Source organism: Podarcis bocagei (genome assembly GCF_964188305.1).
Source record: "Podarcis bocagei genome assembly, chromosome: 8".
Lineage (NCBI taxonomy): Eukaryota > Metazoa > Chordata > Lepidosauria > Squamata > Lacertidae > Podarcis > Podarcis bocagei.
Window position 1 is genome coordinate 49,843,743 of NC_138133.1, and position 26,169 is coordinate 49,869,911.

Sequence of the window (26,169 nt, forward strand, 5' to 3'; positions counted from 1 at the left end):
GTTTGGGCAAAACAGCCTCATGGGCCATAATTGGGAATCGTGCCAAATTTGACTCATGGAGCAGAGGTGCCCCACCCTTCGCATAACACATGGCAGCATGATCCCCTGCTTGCCACAAAGTATATATGTGCTCAAGACAAAATTGTAGCCATACTGGTTCTCTTCATGCGTCTCTTTGATACATTCATTTGTATCATTCGCATCCTGCATTTGTATGCATACAACCCTTGCTGTTTTTAGAAAGCACCTAAAATTGCTAGGTTCTATTCAAAAATTAAGAAATAAAGACTTGTCTTGCCCTTATCGTTAGACAGTAAGCCTGCAGGCATCTTAGGGAGGAAAGGAAAAAGGAAGGGAAAGAGAGGGAAAAGAGATGGTTATCTACATGGGGCATTAGAAGTTTCCTTGCATTTAATCTCTCCTCTGCAATTGGTGTTTGCATTGGAAATCCCCCAATGATGCCTTTCCTTCCCACCCGTGAACAGAAAACTGGCTTCAAAAGAGGACTTTTCTGCAGGAATGCAGTACAGAGGAAAGTGTTAAATTCTCTCTGTGTGTCTGCTGTGATCTTCATAATTCATCAGTCCACACCAGCCTCATGCTATTTCTGTTGTTTTTAAAACATGCATGTTACAGACACATTTAACTGCCTCTCTAGATTGGCCCTTCAAGAGCCACTTGCATGTAAAAAAACAAAGGAAACGTGTCAGATTCCAGGACAGTGCATTGAAAGAGAACTGTAGTGTGTGGTGGAGCTTTTACTGTTTCACTGCAAGGCTGCTTTCTGGTTTGTTTTAGATAGTGGAAATACTTCAGAAAGCAATTCTGTGTGACAGCTTAGTCTGACCAGCCCATTTGGCATTGATGTTTAGCAACTGTAAATATTATTTGCAATGTTGACTCCCAAGTTGGTTCAACATGATAGAACGCTCCTGCTCGTGGGATTAAAATCCCAATTTAAGTCTGCTTTATTTTATCTCATAAGAAATGTCTGTAAGGGAAGGTGTGCAAAGTTCTCTATGTGTGCAGAAAAGGTTTTCGTCGTCTGTGTACTTAAAGCACTTCCATTTTGAGCTAAATCTCAGAAGGCTTTACAGAACCTTCTGCTGGTTCATACCTGTACAATCCCGAGAAAATGCATGAATCAGTTTCAACTGTGTTATGACAGAACGTTTAGTAATGGAAGGGCAGGGTAGCTTTCACACAAGACAAAGAAAATGCATTTCTCACCCAAAACAAAGAAATCCACCCTGGAACAGAACATCCCCTAGGTTAGAAACACAACTTGGGAGCGTGCTGGGACTTGCAAAACAACGATTTAATATGGACACACACAAATGTCTGCATTGAAGTTAGGGAGCTGCCCAAATGAATACTTATTGTATAGGCTGCCAGTTCCTGCAACACAGTTTACAGTTGCTTACAAAGGGTGTGTGTCTTCTGATGTTAAAAGTCTGAATGTAAAGCATATTTCCCAACATCAGAAAACATTAATATGGGAATAAGCTCTTCCTTTTTATTTGGAAGTTCTGTTTTCGCCCTGGCATGTTTATGATCCTGTTCTGAAAGAAAAGTCAGCAGAACTCATGATCTGAATGAATGAAAGCTCATTAACTCAAATTGTTTTTTTATAAAGATGCATGTTGTTGACCATACTGCCATGTGGTAAATGCAACTTGTGCATGGATTGTCTTCCATTCTCTTTGTGAAATCTAATCTTACTTTGCTGACTTGCTGCTGACACAGGTGGCCAGTACACAAACCACAAGGTTGCTCCAGGTTCAGGTGCTACACATTGAGCTTATATTGGATGAAACACTATTTAAGCAAGTATTGCACGGCTTGCTGGCTAGTAGACTCTCAAACCACACTGAAAATTTCCAGTTCAAGGCTATCCATGTATCAGGAGTTGGCAGAAATGAATAAATAGATTTGATATACAGAATAGGAGAATGCCACTCCTGCAATTTAGCTGGAGAGTGCTTGACCCCACCCCTCCCTGGAGAAAGGTGAGGGGGTGGTCACATGGCCCCCTGTGAGCCAATAGGATGAGGTTTTTTAAGGCTGCACCTCCACTGACCTCATCCTTTTTGCATTTGAGGTGCCTTCCCTCCGTTTACGCAGTGTGAGCTGTAGGCCGAGTAGGATTTGGGGAGCACCCTATCATAGGGTCTCCTTTTTTGCCTGCTCCATACTGTGGGGCAAATTTAATTTGCATTCAGGAAGAGGTGTGGCTTGCTTGCCAGATTTGCATTGGTTTCGGGCAGGTGAGGAAGCAGAAAAAAGCCTAGGTTTACTGAAGCAGAATTGGATTGGGAGCACCAATTCAGTGCATTATCCTGGAGGGTGCTCCTTGAGGCCTGACTAGGTGCACATCTGGGTGAACGCCGGACAGCGGAGGCCAGGTATGCGTGTGGGGACAATACCCAAGGTTTACTTGGCAACGAAGGAGTCTTTCCTTCCTGGTTCTTATGTGAGGAGCCACAGCTCAGGGCTGCAGCACAGGCTTCTAGGGTGGTTACTAGAAGATTTTGAAGAAGTCTTCACCTGCCTGTTGAAATTCAGTTTGATTGGATCAATTAACACATATCACCCATGCCCTGTTTCTTCAGGGCATGGAGAGGCAAATGCAGGTTTGTTGAATGTAAAGTTTGCCAAGAGATGGTTATGGAAACGGACTTGACAGGAAATTATTCTTGTAAATAATAGTCTTTCTTTGTTCAGTGCTCTCTCTCTCGGTCTCGGTGTGGGCTTGTTGTAGGAAGTATACAGCCATAATACTACTGCATAGTTCAAAGTCCCTAGTTCAGATCTCATCTCTGTCATGATGATCTCCCTAGTCTCCACCTAAAAAGGAGGTAATAAAATAGCCAACTTTATCTTATTGCTCTGGGTATAAAGCACTCTGAGCTCTCCAAAACAAAACACCATCTATTTGTTTTAAATATTTCTTTCTAATCTACATTTCTAAAAGAAGCCTGGTATAGAAATATATGAATGAGGCAGCTATTTTAGACGTTGTTCAGCAATGAAAACAATTCAGTGCAGCCAGTTAAAACCCAGCCTAGTGCAGGGGCTTAATATCATTCATGTCCCCAAAGCCCTACTGAGCAGAAAGGTTTTAACCATCATCTGGCAGAAGGTCATTAAAGAGCAGCATGATGATGATGATAAATTACATTTATTAATCACCTGTTAGCGATTTACATTTTAAAATATTGATAAATCAAACCGGGGTTCCCAAATTGTGGTTGATAGACCGTTAGTGGTCTGTGAGCTTTCAGGTAGTTCACAGTACGTCTGTATGAAATATTCATATTGATCTATAAATGTATTTTTATTGCTTCTTTTGATTCTTGTGTTCTGTCTTCCTGTGTTAAATTCAAATTGTAATACCGTAAAATATAATATAAGAAAAGAAGCAATAAAAATACAGCCACATATCACACAGCATCTTGCATAGTGCATTACAAATGCTGCAAGTGGCAGGAAAATCATTAAGCATTCCTGGATGGAGGATGAGAAGTTGTCCAGGAAGAGAAATGGCCCAAGGAGAACTGCAGCCTAACAGGGGTGTATCCTCGCTCAGCTTGTTAAGCTATAATCATTCAGTTGTGTGAAGGGGAGAAAGATCCATAATTACATCTCTCTAATACTAGCATCTCTATAATTTTTGTTATAGGAAGGAACTTGGTATAAGGCTGCCATTTTGTAAACTTTTGCAGCAGCTGTTCATTTATTGTAATATGCGTATCAAGCTTGAGTTGAAGCAAGGGCAAAGTCTCCAAAGGTGGTTTATTCATAGAATTGATAAGCCAAATAGCAGTGTTTTGTCTCGTGACTCTTTTAAATGTGGAATGAAATAAAATTAAGCCTGTTTTGAATTTGGCCATACTACACTTAGCAATAGCCCAGGAAGCTAAGCAGGACCAGCTGGTACCTGGATGGATTTTAATAAGATAATCTTTAAGCTTTACTGTTCTATTGTATTCATTTTTAACATTACTGGGTGGACAAACAAGGAGGAATGCATTTGCTGAATTTCTCTGACACTGTGCACAGTTATTTTAACTCTCATGCTTGTTTTGTAGCTTTTAAAAAATACATTTCTCTATTATTATTTTTCAGAGCTGTGCCATCTTTGGGAGTGGACTTCACATAGAGGTAGGAGATTGTATGAAATTGTAATGAATGGAACAAAAATACTTCCAAAATGAAGCTGCAAAGGGGGGCGTGAATTGAGCTAGGAGGGAATATATGTAGTGCATAAGATGTTGTCTTGAGTGGATGGTGGTGTTTTGGTGGGGAAACAAGAATGTTAAATGCCCAACCACTTCCACAAAATAAATAAACACACTGAAATAACACACAGGAAGCTTTTCAAGCCTTAAGGAAAAGTATTCTTGCATTTATTTACAAAATAAGATATTCCAGGTATTGTATACAAAAAATAAAATATATACTTTTGAAAATAAATTATTTAGCACCAGATTCAACCAACCCGGCATATTAGAGGAAGCATAACTAGTACAATAGGGCTTTCCTGCCCCCCACCATGTCTCCCCCAAATCCTATATGAAGGGTTATGAGGACCTCCAAAACAGAACATGGGAGGAGAGGGGGTATCATTCCATCTGGAAAGCAGAAATGGAACCATCAGTAGAGTGCAACACAGAATTCCTCCCTTAAATTGCCACCTGTAGGGCTTCACTGAGAATGCAATAACATGTCAGTGAGGTCCATCATTAAATTAAAAGTGTGTTCAGTTGGGGGGGGGAGGAACCTGTGCACAATGACCCCATCCTCTCTACTCCTGACTTTGCTGCATTCAGCAGCAAGTTTCCATAGGCAGTTTGTAAGTGTGTTCAAACAAAAATGATTACAAGGCCCCTTCAGACCTTACCACTGAATACTAGAGGGTGGAGAGTACATGGCTGGCGCACTTTGAAAACCATTTCATGGTATTAAAATCCAGGAGAGGCTTTCTTCTGAAAAAATGTGCATAGGATTGTGCCGTTAGTCTGCGCAGTATGCTAGTTTCATCTGTTTTTTCTAACGAGCCCCACATTATTTGTTAAATGGAAAAATACAAAAATGCACTTTTAAAATAGCCTTGTTCAGATGTTCATTCAGGATGTTGACATGCACACAGTGTTCCATCTTTTTTATATTTAACAAGATGCTTAGTCAACAAAAACCTCAAAGCGGTTCATATAGAATAATATAAAATATTCACTAAAAATACTGACAGAAACAAACTTGGGAAAACTAATGGACGTAAAATTTATCAAAATATATGCTTTCCTGACAGATTCCTGGAGGTAGAAACAAGCAGCTCCTTCATTTGGATGGTCACATTAGACAGAAGCGGGAATGGATTGTCCCACCTGCCCTCCTCAACGAAGAGAGTGAAAATAAGAACCCAATTGCTAAAGTAAGTCAGAGCCAAATGAACAGAATCCTGAGAAATGTGGGGCAGGCTTGCTATGGAAATGGGTATCTCTTTGACATCATCATATAGCACCTCCTTCCTGGTCGTCTTAGCAAAAACAAAAAGTTAATTTCTGTGGGTTGTAACTAATGCTAGTCCTACTAGCATTAGTAGAAGACCCAGTGAAATTAACGTAACTAACTTAGGTTGATTCATTTCAATGGATCTACTCTGGGTAAAACTTGGTTGGCTGTAACCCTATGATTGCTTTATGTAAGTCACCTTGTGTGGGCTTTGCTCTAGAAAGCAGCATAGGTAAGCAAAGGAATAGGGAACGCAAGTCAATTGATTGCTGATTAAATACTGGATTTTACATCAAACTGTTCTGTACTGATAGCATTTCAATGGTGACATGAGGTATCACATCCTCCACTAACTTTGTCCTCGCTTTAAAGCCTGTTCCTACCCTTACTTCCCAATAAATATCCCTACCTATGGCCATCCTTCCTCCTACTGTGTCTCTGAGCTCCACATTTCTCCCATCTGCCTAAAGTTTTCTCTGACAATTCCCATGTAGTCGCACCTCTTTAGCCATGTTCAGGTGTTTGCCTGATAGTGTGATGGTTGAAAGCAGGAGCATGTGCTGTCCCAACCCGCAACAGGATTGTGTATGTCATCCCCCTTACCTTTCCCATGTTGTTTGGGTAGGTCCTCAAGAGGCTTCTAATGCACAAGGTGCACAAGATATTCTACTTATAAAAAAATTATCTTGTTTATTTGTACAGGGGCATTTAATTTCCCAAAACTCTGAACATTATTTTAATCATGTTCCTTACAGATACGATCTGATCATGAAGGTGAACCCGGGATAGTTATTACTTACACTATTTCAGGCACAGGAGTCACCGAACCACCATATAATTTGTTTGTGATTAATGGAAAAACTGGAGACCTGAACATAACAAGAATAGTTGATCGGGAGCAAACGCCAATGTTCTATGTAAGTGGAGCAATTAGACTTCCTTTTCTTATCAAGCACTCAGATTGATGTCAATTGCCATCATTCAACTTTTACTGTATTGATTTGAATTCACACATATGGATTATTTACTTTTCTGCCAATATTCTTCCAGCTGAAAGGTTATGCAATGGATCAGTACGGTAATAACATGGAAAAACCATTAGACTTGAGAATTAAAGTTAAAGACATAAATGACAACTACCCAAAGTTTTCAAAGTCAGTTTTTATGGGCTCTGTTGAAGAATTGTCTGAAGTAGGTAAGTCCTGGAGCTTTATTTAATACTTTCATTCTAACTTGATAGCAATTTTGTTTTCTGTGCATTTCCTTGTACTTTTCCCTAACTACCCTATATCTTGGTCCCTTGTTTATGGTTGAAATCCTGTACTTAGTAGCAGATGTGTCTCTTTCATTGATTTCACACAGATGTGCAGGGTCATGGTATTGCAATAGGTTAGGAACATCACACGCATTTGATCTGAGATTGGTTTTCAGAGGGGAAGATGCTGGAAAATGTAGCAGAGATTAATAGTGCAAGGTACACCTGAAATCCTTTCTTCTGCAAACTATTAAAGATTCAAGAGCCCTTTTGCATCCTACCTTGCCCTGGTCACACAGGACGAATGATAAAATAAACCAAAGCTTGCTTTCCTTATGTGATGCTGCCTAGAAAATTATGGTAGTTTGGGAAGGGAGAGTGCATTTGCCTTACACTCTGACTGTGCAGGCTTTATTATCTACCCCTGGAGAATGAGCATGTTGAATTGTGCCACTTCCGACTACAACTAGCAGGTCTCTTTTTGTAATGGCCCCTTGGACAAAAGAGCTCACGGCATAGTGGGGATAGGGGTGGGCTAGGACATTTTTTCAAGGTCTACTCACTGCACCCTACATGCAAGCCAGTCATTAATGGTGCTTTAGAACTTGAGGCTCTAAATAGTACAAGAAGTCTGTGTGCTTAGGGCAAGTTCTCTGCTTTAGACCTTTTCCCTCCCAATGCATGGAAAGCACAACAGGGACAGGACAGTGGTGGTGGGGCCAACAAGCATGGCCATGTGGTTGCTTGAGGGAGAATGCCCAAGTAGGACAATGGTGTCAGAGGCAGGATAGCTACGCCAAATGGGCAGGAAGGAAAGACAAGGTGTTACCCACTACCATGGCTAGGGATTCCAGCTGGGGAATGGTATTGTGCATTCCAGCCCTATCTGAGCAAACATGAAAGCATTTTGAAGTTTGATGAGATGCAGTCCATTCTACCAGATCCAGAGGCAAATAATAAGAAAAGCCACAGTAGTATTAGCTCAGCTCTTTGGGACAGGATATTGATTTGCATCTATTTCTAACATTATCAGAAGGATGCTATGGAACAAGAAGCTGAGAACTATGTTGCGGGGGTGGGGAGGCAAACTGGCACTACCATGAGCACTAGTCAAACCATGGGATAAATGTTACTTTATTTAGTCTTGGTATTAACATAGTGTTTATTTTTAAATACAATTTTAGTGCATTCTTTATCATTTATTCCAAGGGAATTCCGTCTAAAAATCTTAAGTTATACAAATCCTTAGGACTTAGATGTCTTGGTCTAGTGCAGGAACAGAAAATTTGTAGTCCTCCCGATTCTACTAGACTGTACTTCCCATCACCCCTGACCATTAGCCATGCTGGCTGGGGCTGTTGGGAATTGGAGTCCAACAACACCTGGAGAGCTATCCCTGGTCCAGTGTATGTTATTTGACCAAGCATCTGTACCTGAGCTAAATCTTTGAGTGCACCATATAAAATTCAGTACAGTATTTGGGGCATTTGGAAACCTTCAGTTCAATATAATTTGTCCAGTAGGACTTTATAATTAAGTTTAATTTGAATTGTTAGGTGTTCTTGTGATAAAGATAGAAGCAACCGATGCAGATGAGCCAGGCAACCTCAACTCTAAAATTGCCTTCAAGATTATTTCTCAAGAGCCTAGCAATCCTCCTGCATTTGAAGTTATCAGATCGACAGGCGAGGTCCGGACTTCACATTTTCAACTCGACAGGGAGGTAAATGCTTTTTCCTCTCCTGGACTCCTGTGTTATCCAGTTTCTCATTTATGTGGTAAAAATGCTATTGATGTCGCTTTATAAATTACCTCAGTAGAACATAATCTTTAAGGCCATAATCCTGATCAACTGATTTGCTTGCTTGATTCTGATATAAAGTGCCCTTCTACTCTAAAAATGCTCAAGGCAGCATACGAAAACAGTGGGGGGGGAAGGGTATCAGGCATGTAGGAAAGATAAAGGTAAATGACCCGTGGACAGTTAAGTCCAGTCAAAGGCAACTATGGGGTGCTGCGCTCATCTCGCTTCAGGCCGAGGCATACAGCTTTCCGGGTCATGTGGCCAGCATGACTAAACCGTTTCTGGCGCAATGGGACACCGTGATGAGTGCCAGAGCACACAGAAACACTGTTCATCAGGCATGTCTACTAATAATAAATAGTTTTTAAAAATCAGCAAAATGTATCTAAAAGAGCAGTAATAATTATTGTTGATATTGTCATATATAAATGGTGGTATATAAATATTTTTATACATAAACCCCCACGACCTGGCTCTTGGAAGGCTCCCAGGTCTTGGGCAGTGATCTCTTTTGGCTCCAAACAGTGGTATTTGGCCACTGATGGTAGATACTGATTTATTTTGGTATGCTGTTGCATTCACTTACACATAGCTGCTTGTATATCATGCAGGTGCAAAGTAGCTACTCCTTAATTGTAGAAGCAAGAGACCGAGATGGAGATGCAATAGGGCTTGGTGAACGGACAACGGTACAGATCAAGGTTTTGGATGTCAATGACAATATCCCTTATCTTGAAAAAAGCATGGTAAGTGAAGTGATCTGACTGGAAGGCTTACATGCATTTGTGCTAAACAGCCTTTCCTGCCTTGATAACATGGAAGAGACATTTAAAATCTTGTATGCTTACAGTATGATGGAAGCGTCCGGGAAAATACAGCTAATGTGGAGATTATGCGACTGAGGGCCTTTGACGACGATGAGCAGTACACTGATAACTGGCTGGCAAACTTCACCATTGTGTCTGGCAATGAAGGAGGTTATTTCCGTATAGAAACAGATTCGCATACCAATGAAGGAGTTTTGATTCTGGTTAAGGTTAGTGTTTAGTTTGCAGAGACTGTGTTTTGAATCATTGGTCCCAATGCAGACATGCAAAATTAACTGCATGAAAAAATGTTGAAAGGGAGGGTGCTAGCTGATGTGGATAAGCTTTCTGCACCTAAAGTAGTCAGGGTATACTTCCAAACTGGCTGTAATACCATATGGCTACATATACTCAGTGGGGCCAATCCAGAGGCTTAATACTGCCTTCTAGTCAAGGGAGCTAATGTTTCACAACCCTGTGATAAAGCCTGCTGTGGCAACCATAGATATATTGTCTTTGTTTGCATTCTACCAAGAGGACAAAATCTTACAAATGGAAAATGTAGCCTCCTCTGATCACTCTTTAATGCACAGACCTTAATGTTTTGTGAAGAAAGGAGGGTGTATGTGGGACTTCCATATGCCACTGTGAATACCAAAGAAAAATGCAAATATATTTTATAATGTTCTAAATATCTAGGGATTTTGGCATATATATCATTCACTTGTCCAGGAACTGGCCCAAAACCAGAGCCGGTATAAACACACATGGAGCATTGATTGATTGATTGATTGATTGATTGATTGATTATTTGCATTTGTTATATGTTCTTTAGGGTCCCAGAGCAGGATATGTGCATTCCTTGAAACGTCACTTAAAACCATAATTAAGACAACAGTAGAAATCATAGCCTTTTCTAAATCATTCATCTGCCTGGGCAAAGAGGTGCATCTTGATTAACTGATGAAAAGAGGACAGTGCCAGATGCAAGTCCAAGGGAAGGGAGTTCTTAGCCAGGAAAAGCCCTCCCATATCCTGCTGCCCCTTGGACTTCAGGAGGTAGTGACACTCTAGCAGGGCCTCCCCTGGTGATAATGAAAGTGAAGTCTTAATGCTTATTCTCCAGCTTGGAATTCAGAGTGCACCTTTTCTGACTTGTTGCTGGGGGTTTTTTTCCCCATTCTCCCTACAGGAAATTAATTATGAAGAGCTGCAGAACATTGACTTGAATATTGTTGTTTCTAACAAAGCAGCGTATCACAAATCAATTATTTCTAAGGGCTTCCAAGCAAAACCAATTCCAGTTAAAATTAAGGTGGAAAATGTGATAGAAGGCCCTGTATTTAAGCCCAACAGAGTTACAATTCAAGCAAACAGAACAATGAAAGTGAACCAGGTTATTGGGCGCTTTGAAGCTTATGATGAAGATACTGGAAAGATAGCACAAAACATCAGGTAAGAGATGCCTTTCTTCTTTTTTACCAAGGCAAATCACTGAAGAGTTGCTTAAATCAAGCTGCTGCAGCAGCATTCAGTTTGAGTGAAGACGGGCCTCAGTCTATGCCTCATTTGTGCCACTGCCTTTTGCTTGCAATATCTGTAGGCCGCAGTCACACACTTAAGAAATAAATAGCAGCACCCACAAGATGCAATGATTTTATGCATAGCATGGCTCTATTTCTGTTGCACCCGCCCCTGTCGTCTTGCGACAGGGGTAGAAAATCTCCAGTCCAGGAGCCAAATGTAGTCCTCCAGGCTCTCTGCCTGGTCCTTTGTACTCTCCCCAGGCCACATCCCTCACCAACCCCAATCCATACCTTTCTGGAAGTGTTTTCACTTGGATGGAAGGTGACTTTGAACTCTGATAATGCCTGTTGTCTACCTGGATGGAGACGGGGGTGTGAATGTGTACAGAAACTAGCCTGCTGTATAAAGGTGAATTCTACATTCGTTGCGTTGCCTACGTTTGCCCCTGGTTACATCCCTGTAATGGGCAGGTGGCCAGAGGCAAAAGTGGCTGCCAGAAGGTTGCCTGGGAGAGGATGTGGCCCTTCTTCCCCATTTCTGTCTTCTGGCATGATGGGGACCTGATGGGGCAAGCAAAAGAAATGACACGAATTCACATTCTTCCTGTGCAGACTTAGGATGACATGAAGTTTCCAGGCATCTCCTATAAATGCATGACTTCCTTCAGAAATGTATGTTTGTGTTATCTTATTGTACTACACTGACATACATCATAAAACATATGTTTCTATGATTTTTTGAATGTGAAAAATGACCCTGAGTTGTTGAATGAAACTAAATGAAGATGTTTCACCATCAACCAAGCCTGTGTAGTAATAATGATAATTTATTATTTATACCCCGCCCATCTGGCTGGGTTTTCCCAGCCACTCTGGGTGGCTTCCAACAAAATATTAAAAATACAATAAAACATCAATCCTTAAAAATCTTCCCTAAACAGGGCTGCCTTCATATGTCTTCTAAACATCAGATAGTTGTTTATTTCCTTGACATCTGATGGGAGGGCATTCCACAGGGTGGGCGCCACCACCAAGAAGGCCCTCTGCCTGGTTCCATGTGTGTCTTTGAGCGAAGTGTTTTCTTTATACACCGATTGTTGTGACCATTCTAACATACATTAAAAATCTGCACAGGTATGTTAAAGGCCAGGATGTTGCGAACTGGTTTACAGTAGACTCTAGGACTGCTGAAATCAAACTTAACCGAGTGATTGACTATGACTCATCTTTTCTTGTCAACGGTACTTACACTGCAACAATTTTGGCTATAAGTAAGGGTAAGTGATGCTTCTTCCATTTCTTCCTTAAGAATAATTCATCAGCCTTTTCATTCATACTCCACATCTTAATTTGTTAAAGCCCAAAGCTAGATTTGGAAAGTGGCAGCAACCATCTGACCAGTAAGCTTTGGCGAAGGGTGGTGGCTCAGTGGTGCAGCATCTGCTTTGCGTGCAGAAGGCCCCAGCTTCATTCCATGGTGTCTCCAGGTAGGGCTAAGAGAGAACCTTACCTGAAACCATAGAGAGCCACTGCCAGTCCGCATAGACAAGGCTGAGCTAGATGGACCACTGGTCTGTCTCTGTATAAAGCAACTTCCCAAGTTTCTGCACAGGGACCAGCAGCTCCAAAAATCTTGGCTACAGACATGAATCATGGTTGCCATCAATTGTCTTGCCTCCCTCTGGCATTCACCATGGGCTTGGGAGATGTACAGACTCTCTTCCCTCATTTGTGGTGGGATATGGAGAAGGCAAAAATCAGGATTCTCTCTCCATGCTCAGGAGAGACTGGTGTTGCTTTTCACGACTGGGCAGAGAGCCAGGGTCATTTACCTCTGTTGAGTAGATGGTAGGGACTGAGCCTGTTTTTCCTTCAGTAAGTACCTGGAGCATCATTGGCATTTAGGCAAATGATGTATTAGTAGAGGCTTTTAATAAAGCCTGATGGATTACATGCTTTAGCATGATGACATGAACATGATTCCACAAAAATGTCAATGCTCCATCACTATGTGCTGCTAATCCAAGGCCAGGAGGCAAACTTCACACACATGTATCTGCTTTTCACATTAGAGTCCTTGTAATCTAATACGTATTTTAGAAAGTTGTTTATTCGCTATGCACATGGACAACTCTTTAAGATATCGTAAGCAATTTTGCAGGATGGTCCTCAAGATAAAGGAGCAGGTTTCCGTCTATGTTTGGATACAGTTGGATGCCATTTGGGATTAAGATGGCAGAATGGACCTTTCAACATTGCACTGATATTTTTGCTTTTGTAGAATTTCCTAGAAACACTGGATCCAAGGCTGTTAGTCTTGAATAAAGTGTCTGACGGTCCACAGAGACCAAAGAATTGGAGTAACAGTATGGTAGTCCTCTCCAGCAACTCAAATAATTGCCCAGCAAACATTTCCATGGGTTTGAATTGCATCCTATATTCAATCATTGTGTTGTTGAAATGGATTGCAAACCGAACACTGAATTCACATTAAAACCTTTTATACACTCAAAGAAGCAAATGAAATTCTGCATTGATAAAACTATGTTTTTGCATTCTTAAGCAGTGAAATACAAATGTTTTACCTTACATATTTTGCAGACCAGCCTCCAAAAACGGCTACAGGTACCATTGTTATTCAGGTACAGAATACCACTCTCTACTGCCCGACCATTGTGACTCCACGTCAAACTGTCTGTACCCATGCAAAGTTTGTTAATGTCTCTGTTACTAATCGAGGAGGTTATCTAAATCGTGGCCCTTTCACTTTCACTATTGTTGATGAGCCTGAAAGAGTGTCAGACAAGTGGAGGATAATCAGAGTGGATGGTAAGTATGAGTCACTATGACATGGTTTACGGCAGGGGTGAGGGTGTGTAGGAACTAGTCGACTGTACTAGGTAAGATTTGCATTTGTTACCCTACCCATCTTTGCCTCCTGTGTGCCCCCGTGCATTTCCCAAACAGATTTAGGAGGAGGGGGCAGTCCCATTGTGCAAGCAGAGATCCATGTTGTTGATGATGATGATTTATTACTTGCCCCTTAGATCCCAAGACAGGTTGCAGCATTAAAACCAATATTAAAACCAAGCTTAAAACTCACAACCATTGGGTACAAGCCTGTTATTTTAGTTGTGACTCGGCTAATCCTCTCTTGGATAACATGCGCTGGCGAAAGTAGCATTGTTTTGAAGTGTAGCTTCAGAAGTAGGGGCTTAGCTTCACCAGAGGCAGAGAATAAAAAATCTGAAGCTGAGTGGCCGAGATTATTTGTCTGAAGATCCTTAGATCCTTGTGGTCAGTTCTCATGCTAGGAGAGCATCTCTCCCAAGATTTGTCACCCACTGAAATAAGCCACAAATGCTCTGCACTTACTGCTATCTGAAAGTTGAGCAGAAAAGTTTAACTATACCTGAAAAAGATGTAAGATACCACCCCTTTCCTCATTTGGGTACTGGTTGTAGAGAAAGAGAAGTTCTCTGTGGTCTTTCTGCTTCTTCTCCTTGAGACAGGCTGGGAAGGTACTCCAAAGCCATACCTGCAAGGAATTAACACACATCTAGGAAAACTGTTCTTCATATTCTGTCTGGTTGGCAGACTGGGTACTTGTGGAATTGCTGTAACACCAGGGATGCTCATTTAAAGACAATTTAGCATCCATCGATAATTTTAGCTCTTTAAACATTGTGCTGATGTCTCTGTGTAGACCTGGGGGGTCTACCTGTGGTCCTATAAGAGGACCTATAGCTCCCATTGGTGGAAGTTGTAGACCACCATCTCAAGGGCCGCAGGTTCCATCCCTGGTGCCAAAAATACAGTTGCCAAAGGTGGTTTACAACAATTAGGTAATCTAGAAACTGATGTGTTTATCTCCATAATATAACTATTTACTTCAGAACATCAAGTTGCTAACCCTAAAGTCGTATCTGCTCACAGTTCTGTCATATGTTCAGCTACTTACATTACATTGCTTCTTATTGATTGTTACTGTCTTTTTCCCTGTGAAGGATCTAGAGTACAGCTTATACCAGAGAATCTGAAGCCTGGATCATATGAAGTTCCACTCCTGGTGAAAGATAACCAGGGTCTTAGCTGTCCCGAGTATCAAACTCTAAGACTGGATGTTTGTGAATGTGCAGAAGGTGGTGGTTGCCGAGCAGCAATCGTCGGCTCATCGGTTTTTCTAGGACCTGCAGCAATTGTTCTGATAATTCTGGCGTTGTTGCTGCTGCTGTGTAAGTAACTAGCGTTATTCCAGAAGAATTGGCAGAATGCTCTGCACCACCTGCACTCTGACACAATGACTCCTCCTTGCGGGGACTTGCAATCTTCATGCAAGCTTTATGGGCGTGAACCAACCAAAGTTAAGCCCCTTCTGGTTTTCTCCCATTAGACTCGATAGGACTTAAGAGAGAGCTTAATGTTCTGACCTTTTACATATGGTGCGGTAAAGAGTAGAGCAATACATTTAAGGAACTTTGTTAAAATTTTATTTGTCTCTGATACACCTTTCCCACTCCTTTTAAAGCTTTGGATCCTTGTTCTTCCTGTCTTTTATCAAAAATTCAACTTTCATATGAGGTGAAATGTTGTTTGGCAGCTTGGCCAAAAAACAGGCAACAAGCCACGAGGCCTTCCAAACTAGGAGCAGCTAGTTAAAGTCTGGACTAAGAGCACTGTTCATTTAAAACAATAATCAAAATAATGTTCCAAGAACCAATGAATTCTGCAAAGTATTTATTAGATTTATTACCCACCCCTCACAAGGCCCCTGCTCAGGTTACAACATTATAACTGTACTATTAAAAACAAGTAAAACATTTTGTACAATTATTAAAGCAGCTGTTACCATTCCACAGAGCAGTACAGTAAAGGTTGAAGAGGTGGGTCCCACATAAATATTTTAATTGTCAAAGGCCTGGGGAGAGAGGTGTATCTTCAGCATACTGAAAAAGTTACACAATGAAGACGGTAGGAATACCTCTGTGTGAAGGGAGATCCACCATTTAAGGGCTGCCACAGAGGAAGTCCTTTCCCGAGTCAACTACTAAGAGAACCCTCTCAACTGAACTTAACACCCAAGACGGTCTGTAGGGATGGAGGTGGTTTTTTCAGATATTTGGAGCGCAAGTCATTCAGGGTTTTAAACCCCAGGGGTGGGCACCATGAATTTGGCCTGGAAATAAACTGGCAACCACTGCAGCTGGGGGATTGATTTACCCATGTTTGCCTACCTAGCAAAATTGTGTTTTTGCTAAAAATGCAAGGGACTATAACGCCTACCCCGCCAGTCACTGGAAAGGGTGCTCAGCCCCTCTGCTGGAGTCTTGCAGGCTTGCTTTCCCACATAGCTGCAAGCCTCTCTTCACTGTCTGAGAGCTAGGGGGGGGAAACCTGAAGTTGCCAAAATTTGTACCTAAATCCTGTGTTTTCATGGTAATGTTGTGGAACATGCACAACTCTGAATGTGTGAGGCCTGCAAGCTGAAGCAAATGGAAGTTGCTTGCTGCTGTTCATGTTTGGTTCTCCAGTGCTCTCACCTCACTGGAATTTTAAAATGTGCTAAGCCATCAGAAAGTGTAGATTAGTACAGGATTGGTACACAGCCTGTTGTTTGTGGTGCAATGTTTGCATTACATGGCTCTATTTTAGAGAACGCTGTAATATTTTGAATTGATTTTGGAGTATTTTGTTATATTTAATGGGCTATGAACGGATATTTAGGATTTGCTTCTGCAAGTTCAACCTTTGGTGGTTCGTTGATCTGCCGTGTTCCTTTGCAGTGGTGCCTCTCTTACTGCTGGCGTGTGGCTTTGGTGGATCAGGTGCCTCAAAAGGCTTTGTGGCAATACCCGATAACAGTGAAGAAATGTTGCGAATATGGAACAATGAAGGGGCAGCCCCTGAAGACAAGGTATCTTGTGTTTTGCCCTGATTTTGTATTTGGCATCAAGGAATGTTGATATCCTGCTTAATGCATGTCTGCTAAGAAGTAAACCCTGCTGAGTTAAATAGGACGTCCTTCCAAGGACGGGCATGTAGGGCTGCAGCCGAAGAGTCTGCTTTAGACAACAATGGGCTGAGTTACTTAGAACAATATGGCTCTTACTTTCTTATCAGTTTAAATAGGTATGGGGTAATTCATTTACATAATTAAAAAGTGTGTGTGTAAAAACAGTTGTACAAACATAGGTGAGGTTGGTGTGAAGTTTCTGGGCTTGTAAATAGGCAGGATCAGGCTGAGTCAGCTGTTCTCAGGCTACTTTTTCTGACGCAGCTGTACAGAAGCATTTGGGAAGGAAGTTTGCTAAGAAGTTCTGCTATCCAGCAGATATTCCCATTGACCTGGAAAGCTGCCTAACTACAAACACTGTTGTTCTGAAAGGAGTTGGTTTTTTTGGAGGGAACACAAGTAACTGTATATGGGGTGGTGCTCTAGCAAGGGTGACATTGTCCCTTGCTGGATGAACCATAATCCCCAGATTCTCAGATTTCATTTTTAAATCATAGATCTCTAGCATCTGTAGAACCTGAAATCTGAGGCAGTATGCACTGGGCCACTCCATTCTTACTTCCCCCACCCTGGTAACATTCCTGCAGACACCTATGCAAATAGCCAAACCTTTCGGGATCTGTTCCTCTGGCATATTATGAATCTGCTCTTCCTTTTCTCCAAGCAGGAAGCAAATAAACTTCCTGAATCACATTTGCTTCCTAGCTGGCCTCGCCCAGCCCAGCCTGCTGCATGTTGTTTGATTGTGACTTCAGCCTGCCTCCTTAAATGAATGTAGTTTTACAGTTTTATTTTTCTCTTTGACGTTAGGCTGCCGTCAGCCTAAGCCACATGACTTCTGTGAACAACTCGGCCTCAGGGATGGGGAATGGAAATGCATCGTCAAGCTTAGGCGTGGCAGGAGGTGCTGTGGTTTCTGGCTCTTCTGCATTTGGACAGCGTAACACCACAACCATCGAAAGGCGCTGGGAGGAGGCCCGTACGTCTCATGCACATCATGACGGCATGGATTTTGGAGGGGGCTCAACCATAGCAGGAGCAAGAGGAGTAGGAGGGGGAGACATGGCAGCACAGAAAATCCTGACAATGGATAGCAGATACATGGAACATGCTGGAGCCGTGAATGAAGAATTCTTAAGGAGCTACTTCACTGAAGTAAGATTTCCACTTTTGTGAGATGCTTCCTCTCTTGGTTGACTTCCCCTTCCCCTGTTTTGTTTAATTCTGGGACCTTTGTATTTCCCACTCCTTAGTTTATTAGGATGGGTTTGGGCATCTCTCACATGCAGTGCTGTGGGTTTCCTGGAAAATGTGAATATTTCCCTATGCAAATTATCACCTAACATTCTCAGTTTGCATCAGGATTTTTCCCAATGTCCTCAAAAGTGATCTAATGTAGCACATTTATTTTACTTGTGTTCATTAAACAAATCTAAACACTTTGAAGACTGCCATGCTTACCTTTAATTTGCCATGGGCATTCATTCATTGTTACTAAGGAACATATGAAAAGGGGGAAATTTCTACAGAAAAATAAAGCACTGGGGGAAAGAAATTCTGCCCTACATCCTGCTGTCTCTGACAGAGTTAAGCCAAAAGTGCCACCACTTCTATTACCCAGAAGTGGGATGGCATTGTCATCAATTTCTAAGGAGGGGGAAATTGCATATTTTTCCCTGGGGCATGGAGCTTGCAAGCAGTGTCATAGCTGTCTTTCTCCCATTACCCTTTCCTTTCCAAAAGTAATGAGAGCTACCACTATGTGGGCAAACTACAATTTTAAAAAGGAGAGTGGAGGTGGGGAAGATAATGCAGATGTTCAGCTGTCACGTTTCTCCCGTAAATGCGTATCCCTGAAAATATGAAGCATTTTATGCCTGGCTCTCTCACGTGCAAAATGGGTGGCTTTCTCTTTGTTAAGAACATAGGAAGAGCCCTGCTGGATCAGACCCCATCTAATCTAGGATCTTGTTCTTACAGTGGCCAACCAGATACCTATGGGAAGCTTACCAGCAGGGCGTTTGATAGCTTTATCTTCCACAAATTTATCTAATCCTCTTTTAAAGCCACCCAAGTTGGTAGCCATCTCTGCCTCTTGCGGGAACAGATTCCAAAGTTTGGCTGTGCACTGTGAGGAACAGTTCTCCCTTTGTCTGTCTTGACTCTTTTGATGTCCAGGTGCAACAGGGGTCCATGAGCTCTAGGAATGAGAAAAGGGGCTAAACTTTTCACTATTCCCTTTCTCCATGCCCTGCATAATCATATACACTTCTGTCATGTTGTCTTTTCACTAAGCTAAAAGGCCCCAAACCACTGCCTTCTGCCTGAAGGATTTTGTGTCACACCCAACCAAGCTGACTGCTGTTTTCATTAAAGAAAATTATATCTTCCGAAACACAAGCACTCACAGTTCTTGTTTTTCCACATTTTTAGAAAGCTGATGCTTTTGCCGACGAGGATGAAGGGCACCTCGCAAAAGACTGCCTACTCGTTTACTCTCAGGAGGAAGAAAGAGATTCTCCCCATGGTTCTGTCGGCTGCTGCAGTTTCATTGAGGGTGACTTCGATGAGCATTACCTGGATGACCTGGGAGATAAATTTAAGACTCTGGCTGAGATCTGCATGGGCAAACGCATTGGCATGGAAGCTGGACTACACACCTCTCAAGGCCTGAAAGACCCAACTCCTACTCTTACAGCAAGTGAATCTGATGTGCAATACTTGCATCAGCAGAATGCAGAGCACACCTATACTTCAGGCTCTGGCAACCAAATACCTGATGCCACAAAAGGCTTTGGTTCAGAAATGGTGGCTGAGGAGACCGTAACTGAGACTGCCTTTGAATCTACACCTGGCTTGCAGCAAGTTAGGCGTATAGCCAACCCTCTGGTTAGCAGCAGCAGCAGCAGCAGCAATGTTGTCGTGACAGAAACATCTTATGGGGCAATACCCCCTCCAGTAATCTTTGACCCTCAGTTTAAAGAGAATGTGGTAGTGACAGAGAGAGTGCTTGCTCCAGGTTCTAATTTGCAGGATGTGTTAGAAATGCCTTCTGGAGTCTTTCCAGACCTTACAGATTCAAACTACGTTGTTGTAAGGGAAAGGGAGAGGGTCCTTGTACCTAGTTGCGAGCTAAAGGGTTCCTTGAGCATCCCCAATTTAGCAGGAGGACAGAATGTGGTAGTGACCGAGAGGGTGGTTACACCCACCCCTGGCATGTGGGGCACATCAGAGCAAGCCACCTACTCTGAGAGTGATAGACAGGGACAAATCTTGATCGCAGATGCTTTCTTTAACCAAGGCAGCACACAGGAAGCACCGCCCCCTGGTTCGACCCTGAGCAAGTCCTCAAGGGTTAAATACAGCACTGTGCAGTACACACGCTCATAGGTGGTATGCTTTCATTTATAAGTTTTTATTTACATTTAACAGTGATAGGGATTAGTGGTTTGTTTTCTCAGGGGCTAAATGAATTGCTTTCCTTTCCTTGCAGTAGTTTCTGTACAAGAAAACTCACACAAAGCCCAGAGAAGAGATACCGAGATTAAGGATGCAGTCCTAAACACACTTTTCTAGGAAGTATGCCCCACTGAATACAGTAGGCCCTCTGAGTATAAGATTCATAGAATTGCAGTGTAAAAGAACTTGGATTGTAGTAACAGAGGCTTGGAGCAACAAGGAGCTACTCCAGCTGCATAGCCAGAAAGAATGTTGCTAACATCCTGAGCCTCTGTATTCTAGCATACATTGCTAGGACCTGGATGGCAGTCCAACTGGTTTAGTTGGTTATCGGCAAACTTTAACTAGCTGTGTGATCCTAAATGCCTTGCTTCAAGATTAAATCGCTCTTGGATTTGTTCCCTTGTGCATTTAACAATGCCCAATTAGCAAAGTATTAACTTAATTAGTCATATTGACTTCAAAGTTAAGTTGTCAAACAGTGCAATCCTAAACGTATTTACTCAAAAGTAAGTCAGGTTGAACACAGAGGGGGTTACTCACTGGTGGATGTGGTTAGAATTGCAGCTTTAAATGTACAATACAGCTGGGATGGCTTGTTGCTCGGGCTAATTAATATCAACAGGAAATACGTATGTTCTCTAGAAGAGTAGGTATTTCACTTCATTTTTAAGGTGCTTTTCAAAATACTGTCCTTCTACATGAAAAAAAAAGCAAAGATGAGTGTAAAAAGAGGTGGAGTGAAAACAAGAATGCAGTCTAATTTTCCTTCCTACACTTAGCAGACATTGTGCTCCTTTTGCAACATGTAGGTTTAGCCCAGGTTGCAGCTGCTGGACAGTACAAAAATGTAACTTAAAACCAGAAGCACATGTGCTCATCTGACATCTCTGAATCAGGATCCTTAAGAGTTCTTCATTCAACTCTACTAGCCACAAGGGCTGTCCCATTCATTTCAGTGGAGGCAGCTGATCCTTTCACATATTCAGTGATTGGCTTCATCCATTGAAATGAATGGAACCCACCCATGCAGGATGGGTGCTTTTTCAAATGCCACAATCGTGCAGTAAGTAGTTTTGTGTATATCTGTATAGTACAGTCAATGTGGTGTAGCAGAGAGAGTATTGGGCTTGGACCAAGGAGGACTGGGTTCACACCCCTTCCCCACTCACCCATAAAACCCACTTAGTGCCTTATATTTTATATGTATGTATCTTACATTTTCTCAGGCCCTTTGGCTAAAAGCAATAAATAGGATTGGGTGTACTGCCACTGAACTAGGTTGCATGCACACCATACATTTAAAGCACAACACACACCCTCAAAGAATCCTAGTAACTGTAGTTTGCCTCTCACAAAGTTACAATTCCCAGCATTGACAACAATAGTTCCTAGGATTCTTGGCAGGGGAGTGTGCTATAAATGTATGTTGCCCTAGTCCCTTTTTCCTTCATCTTTTATTCTGTACATATCTATTTTATAATTCAAAGAAAAACAAAAATGAATGGGATGAAAATGTATATAATGGTAAATGTATTTTAATCTTTTTGGACAAGATAAACTTACATTTAAGGAACATTTTATATGACAGAAATACTGCTTATTTTAAGCTTTCCTTTGGTTTTAATCCACAGTTTCACATGTGGAGAGTTGTATCTAATGAACTGAGATTTAAGACTGCACTGGTAGCTGTCGCAGTTAATTCCCATGTACCTTTCCATTTGGAATGGGAGTATAGCCTGTTCATTTTCAAGGGTTAATTGTGGAATTTGCAGATCTCGAGCTTTGCAGTATCTTTTTATTTTAGATAACAAGCTGTGGTTTTGCACTGATCTTAGTTTGAGGTGTTGATGGATTACATTATGTATTTTTGTGGAATTTCAAATAAAAGGGGGAAATTATAATTGCACTGCTCAGTTATTTTAACTGGTTAAAAATGCACTCTATCTAACCACTCAGACAGCCGTAACAATTACTGAGGACAGTTCACCAAAGGTTAGTAGTCACTGCTGAGCCCATTGTTGAAAGTAATGTAATAACATGCAACCAGATTCTATGCATGTCAGAAATTAGTGCCACTGAGTTCCATCAGACTTGCTCCCAGGATTGCTGCCTTAGGAAGAATTTGTTGCTGTCTGATAGATTTGCAAATTAACGATACACAAGGGAGAAATAAATTTTCTGTTGAGAAACTAAATTGAACATTTAGCCAATTATTGATTAAAGTGTTGAGACGTGGGTCTAGTTCTCAGCTGGTATGATAAGCCTGTGACTGAGAAAGTGTGCACAAATTTCACATTATCAGTGTAATTCAATACATTTTTGGTTCAACGGGAGTTCTGCTTTCCTCAGTGGGGTTTACTAGGTTAGATTACTACAATGCATTATATGTATATCTGCCTCTGAAAACAGTTCAGGAACTGCAGCTGGTGCAGAATTCGGCAGCCACGTTGCTCACTGGGGCAAGATAGTTTGAGCATATTCAGCTGATCCTGAACCAATTGCATTGGCTGCCAATTAGTTTCTGGGCTCAATTTGAAGTGCTGCTTTTTACCTATACAGTGGTACCCCGCAAGACGAACGCCTCGCAAGACGGAAAACCCGCTAGACGAAAGGGTTTTCCGTTTTGGAGGCGCTTCGCAAAACGAATTTCCCTATGGGCTTGCTTCGCAAGACGAAAGCCCATAGGGAAATCTCCGGGGACCTCTTTTAAATGCTAGCGGTGGGGAGCAAAGCCTTTTTCCCCCCCACCGGCCTTCAGAAGAGGTCCAGGAAGGCTGGCGGGGGCCGAAAGGCTTTGCTCCCCAGCGCCAGCATTTTAAAAGCAGTCCGGGATAGCAGGGAAGCGCTTCCTGCTATCCCGGACGGCTTTTGAAGGCAGGAGAGATCCGCGAAGCCTGGGCGCGCTGATGTCAACGCGCGCAGGCTTCTGCATGCCGGCAAGTCTCCGCCAGCAGCGGCAGCGCTGCCGCTGCTGGCGGAGAGATCCGCGAAGCCTGGGCGCGCTGCACGCAGGCTTCGGCATGCCGGCAAGTCTCCGCCAGCAGCGGCAGCGCTGCCGCTGCTGGCGGAAAGGTCCGGGAAGCCTGGGCCAGACAGCTTTTGAAGGCAGGCGGGGGGAGCAAAGACTTTCGCCCCCGCCAGCCTTCAGAAGAGGTCCAGGACCTCTTCTGAAGGCTGGCGGGGGGCAAAAGTCTTTGTCCCCCCTGCCTGCCTTCCCAGGGGCTTTTAAATCGCCCCGGACAGCGGAGAAGCCCTCCGCTGTCCCGGGGTTTTTTAAAATGCTGGGGGTGGGAAGAAAAGCCCTTGTCCCCCCCCCCAGCCTTCAGAAGAGGTCGGGGGACAGACTGTCCCCGGACCTGGTCTGAAGTCAGTTTCCCTAGGAACGCATTAATTGATTTTCAATGCATTCCTATGGGAAACCGTGCATCGCAAGACGAAAAACTCGCAAGACGAAGAGACTTGCAGAACGAATTAATTTCGTCTTGCGAGGCACCACTGTAAAGCCTTAAATGGCGCAGGACTGCAATGCCTGAAGGACTCCCTCCCCCCCATGAGAGGTCTGAAGGGTGGCAACACAAGAACAAGCCTTTTCTGCAGTGGCTCCCCATTGGTAGAATGGTCTCCCTAAGAAGCCTTGCCTGGCGCCTTCATTACATATCTTTTGGCGCCAGGCAAAAACATGTATTTTTAACTAGGCCTTCAGCTGATTGTCTTTTAATTGTGTCTATGGCAGGGGAATTACTGGTTTGTTTTGCTTTTGCTTTATTATGTATTTTGTGTTTTCATTTTGTATTTTTATGTTGTGACCCACCCTGTAATCATTGGATGAAGGCTGGTATAAAAGTTTAATAAATATTTATAATAATACCCGAGAGCAAGCCCAGTTGAACTTATAGGAGCTTATTTCTGAATTAACATGCCTAGGATTGCACAGTTAATACATTTCTTGTCACAGGCAGACACTTTCCACGTCATATTTTGTCACATCACTGAGAACTAGGCAGGACTAACAATGATCAGATCAGCATAAACTCCATATGGATTATGAGTCTCAGGCATACTAAACACATCTAGCATTCAAGAGCCTTCTATCTGAAAGCATCCCTAGGGGGCAAGGATGTCAGGTAGAGCCACCCAGAGTTGCATACAGCCCTCAGATACGTTTCCTAGGATGCCTCTTAGTCAAGCAGTAGTAGAGCAACAAGCTTTCAGCTCTCAGGGTTTGGTTGCTTGTTTTTCTAGCTGGAGATAAAATAAATTAGGCCAAAGTCAAGTAGTAAGCCTCATTCACCAAAGTTCCTTGGTCTCAATACAAATCTCTGTCCCATCACCATCCTTCCTAGTTTGCACCACTAGATGGCACAATTACCATGCTTGCTGGAGTTACTATGGAGGATACTAGAGGCGGACTTGTGCCTAAAAGCCTAAGCAATCTGCAGCACACAGCTACATGTAAGGAATGCCCTGTTTTTGAAAGTGACTAAAACTAACACTGTCAGTATGTTCAGCCTAGGTTTGCTACAGCAACCTTTAGCAGGGAGGCAGAATAAGAAACAGGAGCTGCTCCACTGTGAAAGATATGTCGGAGGACATAGATGATGCCTTCCTGGAACAGATGGCCAAGCATGCAAAAGGAAGGGAGATAGTAGTAATGGGGGACTTCAATTACCTGGATATTTGTTGGATGTCAAACTCAGCCAAGAGCATAAGGTCAAACAGATTCCTCACTGGCCTTGCAGACAACTTCATTGTCCAGAAAGTGGGAGAAGCAACAAGAGGAACAGCCATTTTAGATCTGGTCCTAACCAATATTGATGACCTGGTTAGTGGGGTAGAAGTGGAAGGATCATTAGGCGCGAGTGATCATGCTCTTCTGAAGTTTACTATACAGCGGAAAGGAGCAGCCAAGCATACTAGGACTCAATTTCTTGACTTTAAGAAAGCCGACTTCATAAAACTTAGGGAAGTGCTGGGTGAGATCCCATGGACAGTAATACTAAAAGGAAAGGGAGTTCATGATGGCTGGGAGTTTGTTAAGAGGGAGATAGTAAAAGCACAACGTCAGGCAATACCAATGAGACGGAAACATGGAAGGTGCCTAAAGAAGCCAGGGTGGCTATCTAAAGAACTTTTAACTGAGTTAAGATTAAAAAAGGATGTGTACAAAAAAATGGAAAAGGGGGGAAACCACCAAAGAGGAATTCAAACAAATAGCCAGTACATGTAGACACAAAGTCAGAAAAGCTAAAGCACAGAATGAACTCAGGCTTGCTAGAGGTTAAAAGCAACAAAAAAGGCTTTTATGGGTATGTCCGTAGCAAAAGGAAGAACAAAGAAACAGTGGGGTCACTCAGAGGAGAAGATGGTGAAATGCAAACAGGGGACACAGAAAGGGCTGAACTCCTCAATGCCTTCTTTGCCTCAGTCTTCTCCGATAAAGAAAACAATGCCCGACCTGAAAAATTTGGAGCAAATGATTCAGCAGAGGAAACACAGCCCAGAATAACTAAGGAGATAGTACAAGAATACTTGGCTAGTTTAGATGTATTCAAGTCTCCAGGGCCAGATGAACTGCATCCAAGAGTATTAAAAGAACTGGCAGATGTGATCTCAGAACCACTGGCAGTCATCTTTGAGAATTCCTGGAGAACAGGCGAAGTCCCGGCAGACTGGAGGAGGGCAAATGTTGTCCCTATTTTCAAAAAGGGGGAAAGAGAGGACCCAAATAATTATCACCCAGTCAGTCTGACATCAATACCAGGGAAGATTCTGGAGCAGATCATTAAGCA

At 42.5% G+C, this 26,169-nt stretch overlaps 1 protein-coding gene and 2 long non-coding RNA genes across 4 annotated transcripts in view; 1 reads left to right on the forward strand and 2 right to left on the reverse strand.

Annotated features, from left to right (window-relative positions):
• Positions 1–22,281, forward strand: part of DSG2 (desmoglein 2) — a 29,985-nt gene extending 7,704 nt beyond the window's left edge. The window contains exons 2-15 of the mRNA XM_081206781.1: positions 4,129–4,164; positions 5,312–5,434; positions 6,270–6,431; positions 6,565–6,709; positions 8,326–8,492; positions 9,185–9,319; positions 9,424–9,609; positions 10,572–10,834; positions 12,040–12,182; positions 13,507–13,734; positions 14,913–15,140; positions 16,689–16,819; positions 17,729–18,073; positions 19,352–22,281. Coding sequence (XP_081062907.1) covers positions 4,129–4,164; positions 5,312–5,434; positions 6,270–6,431; positions 6,565–6,709; positions 8,326–8,492; positions 9,185–9,319; positions 9,424–9,609; positions 10,572–10,834; positions 12,040–12,182; positions 13,507–13,734; positions 14,913–15,140; positions 16,689–16,819; positions 17,729–18,073; positions 19,352–20,308 — 3,249 coding nt within the window. The 3' untranslated portion in view covers positions 20,309–22,281. The remainder of the gene's footprint in view (positions 1–4,128; positions 4,165–5,311; positions 5,435–6,269; positions 6,432–6,564; positions 6,710–8,325; positions 8,493–9,184; positions 9,320–9,423; positions 9,610–10,571; positions 10,835–12,039; positions 12,183–13,506; positions 13,735–14,912; positions 15,141–16,688; positions 16,820–17,728; positions 18,074–19,351) is intronic.
• LOC308594118 overlaps positions 11,071–26,169 on the reverse strand; it is a 35,261-nt gene continuing 20,162 nt past the window's right edge. The window contains exons 3-4 of one of the 2 annotated variants that reach the window (XR_014011338.1): positions 14,318–14,443; positions 11,071–11,466 (exon numbers count right to left, since the gene is read on the reverse strand). This is a non-coding gene — a long non-coding RNA (uncharacterized lncRNA). Of the gene's footprint in view, positions 11,467–13,742; positions 14,444–26,169 lie in introns of those variants that run through there. The other variant, XR_014011339.1, reaches the window with a different exon arrangement.
• Positions 18,359–19,414, reverse strand: LOC308594124. Its single transcript, XR_014011347.1, has 2 exons — positions 19,327–19,414; positions 18,359–19,118 (listed from the first exon to the last, which is right to left on the reverse strand). It is a non-coding gene; the product is annotated as an uncharacterized lncRNA (long non-coding RNA).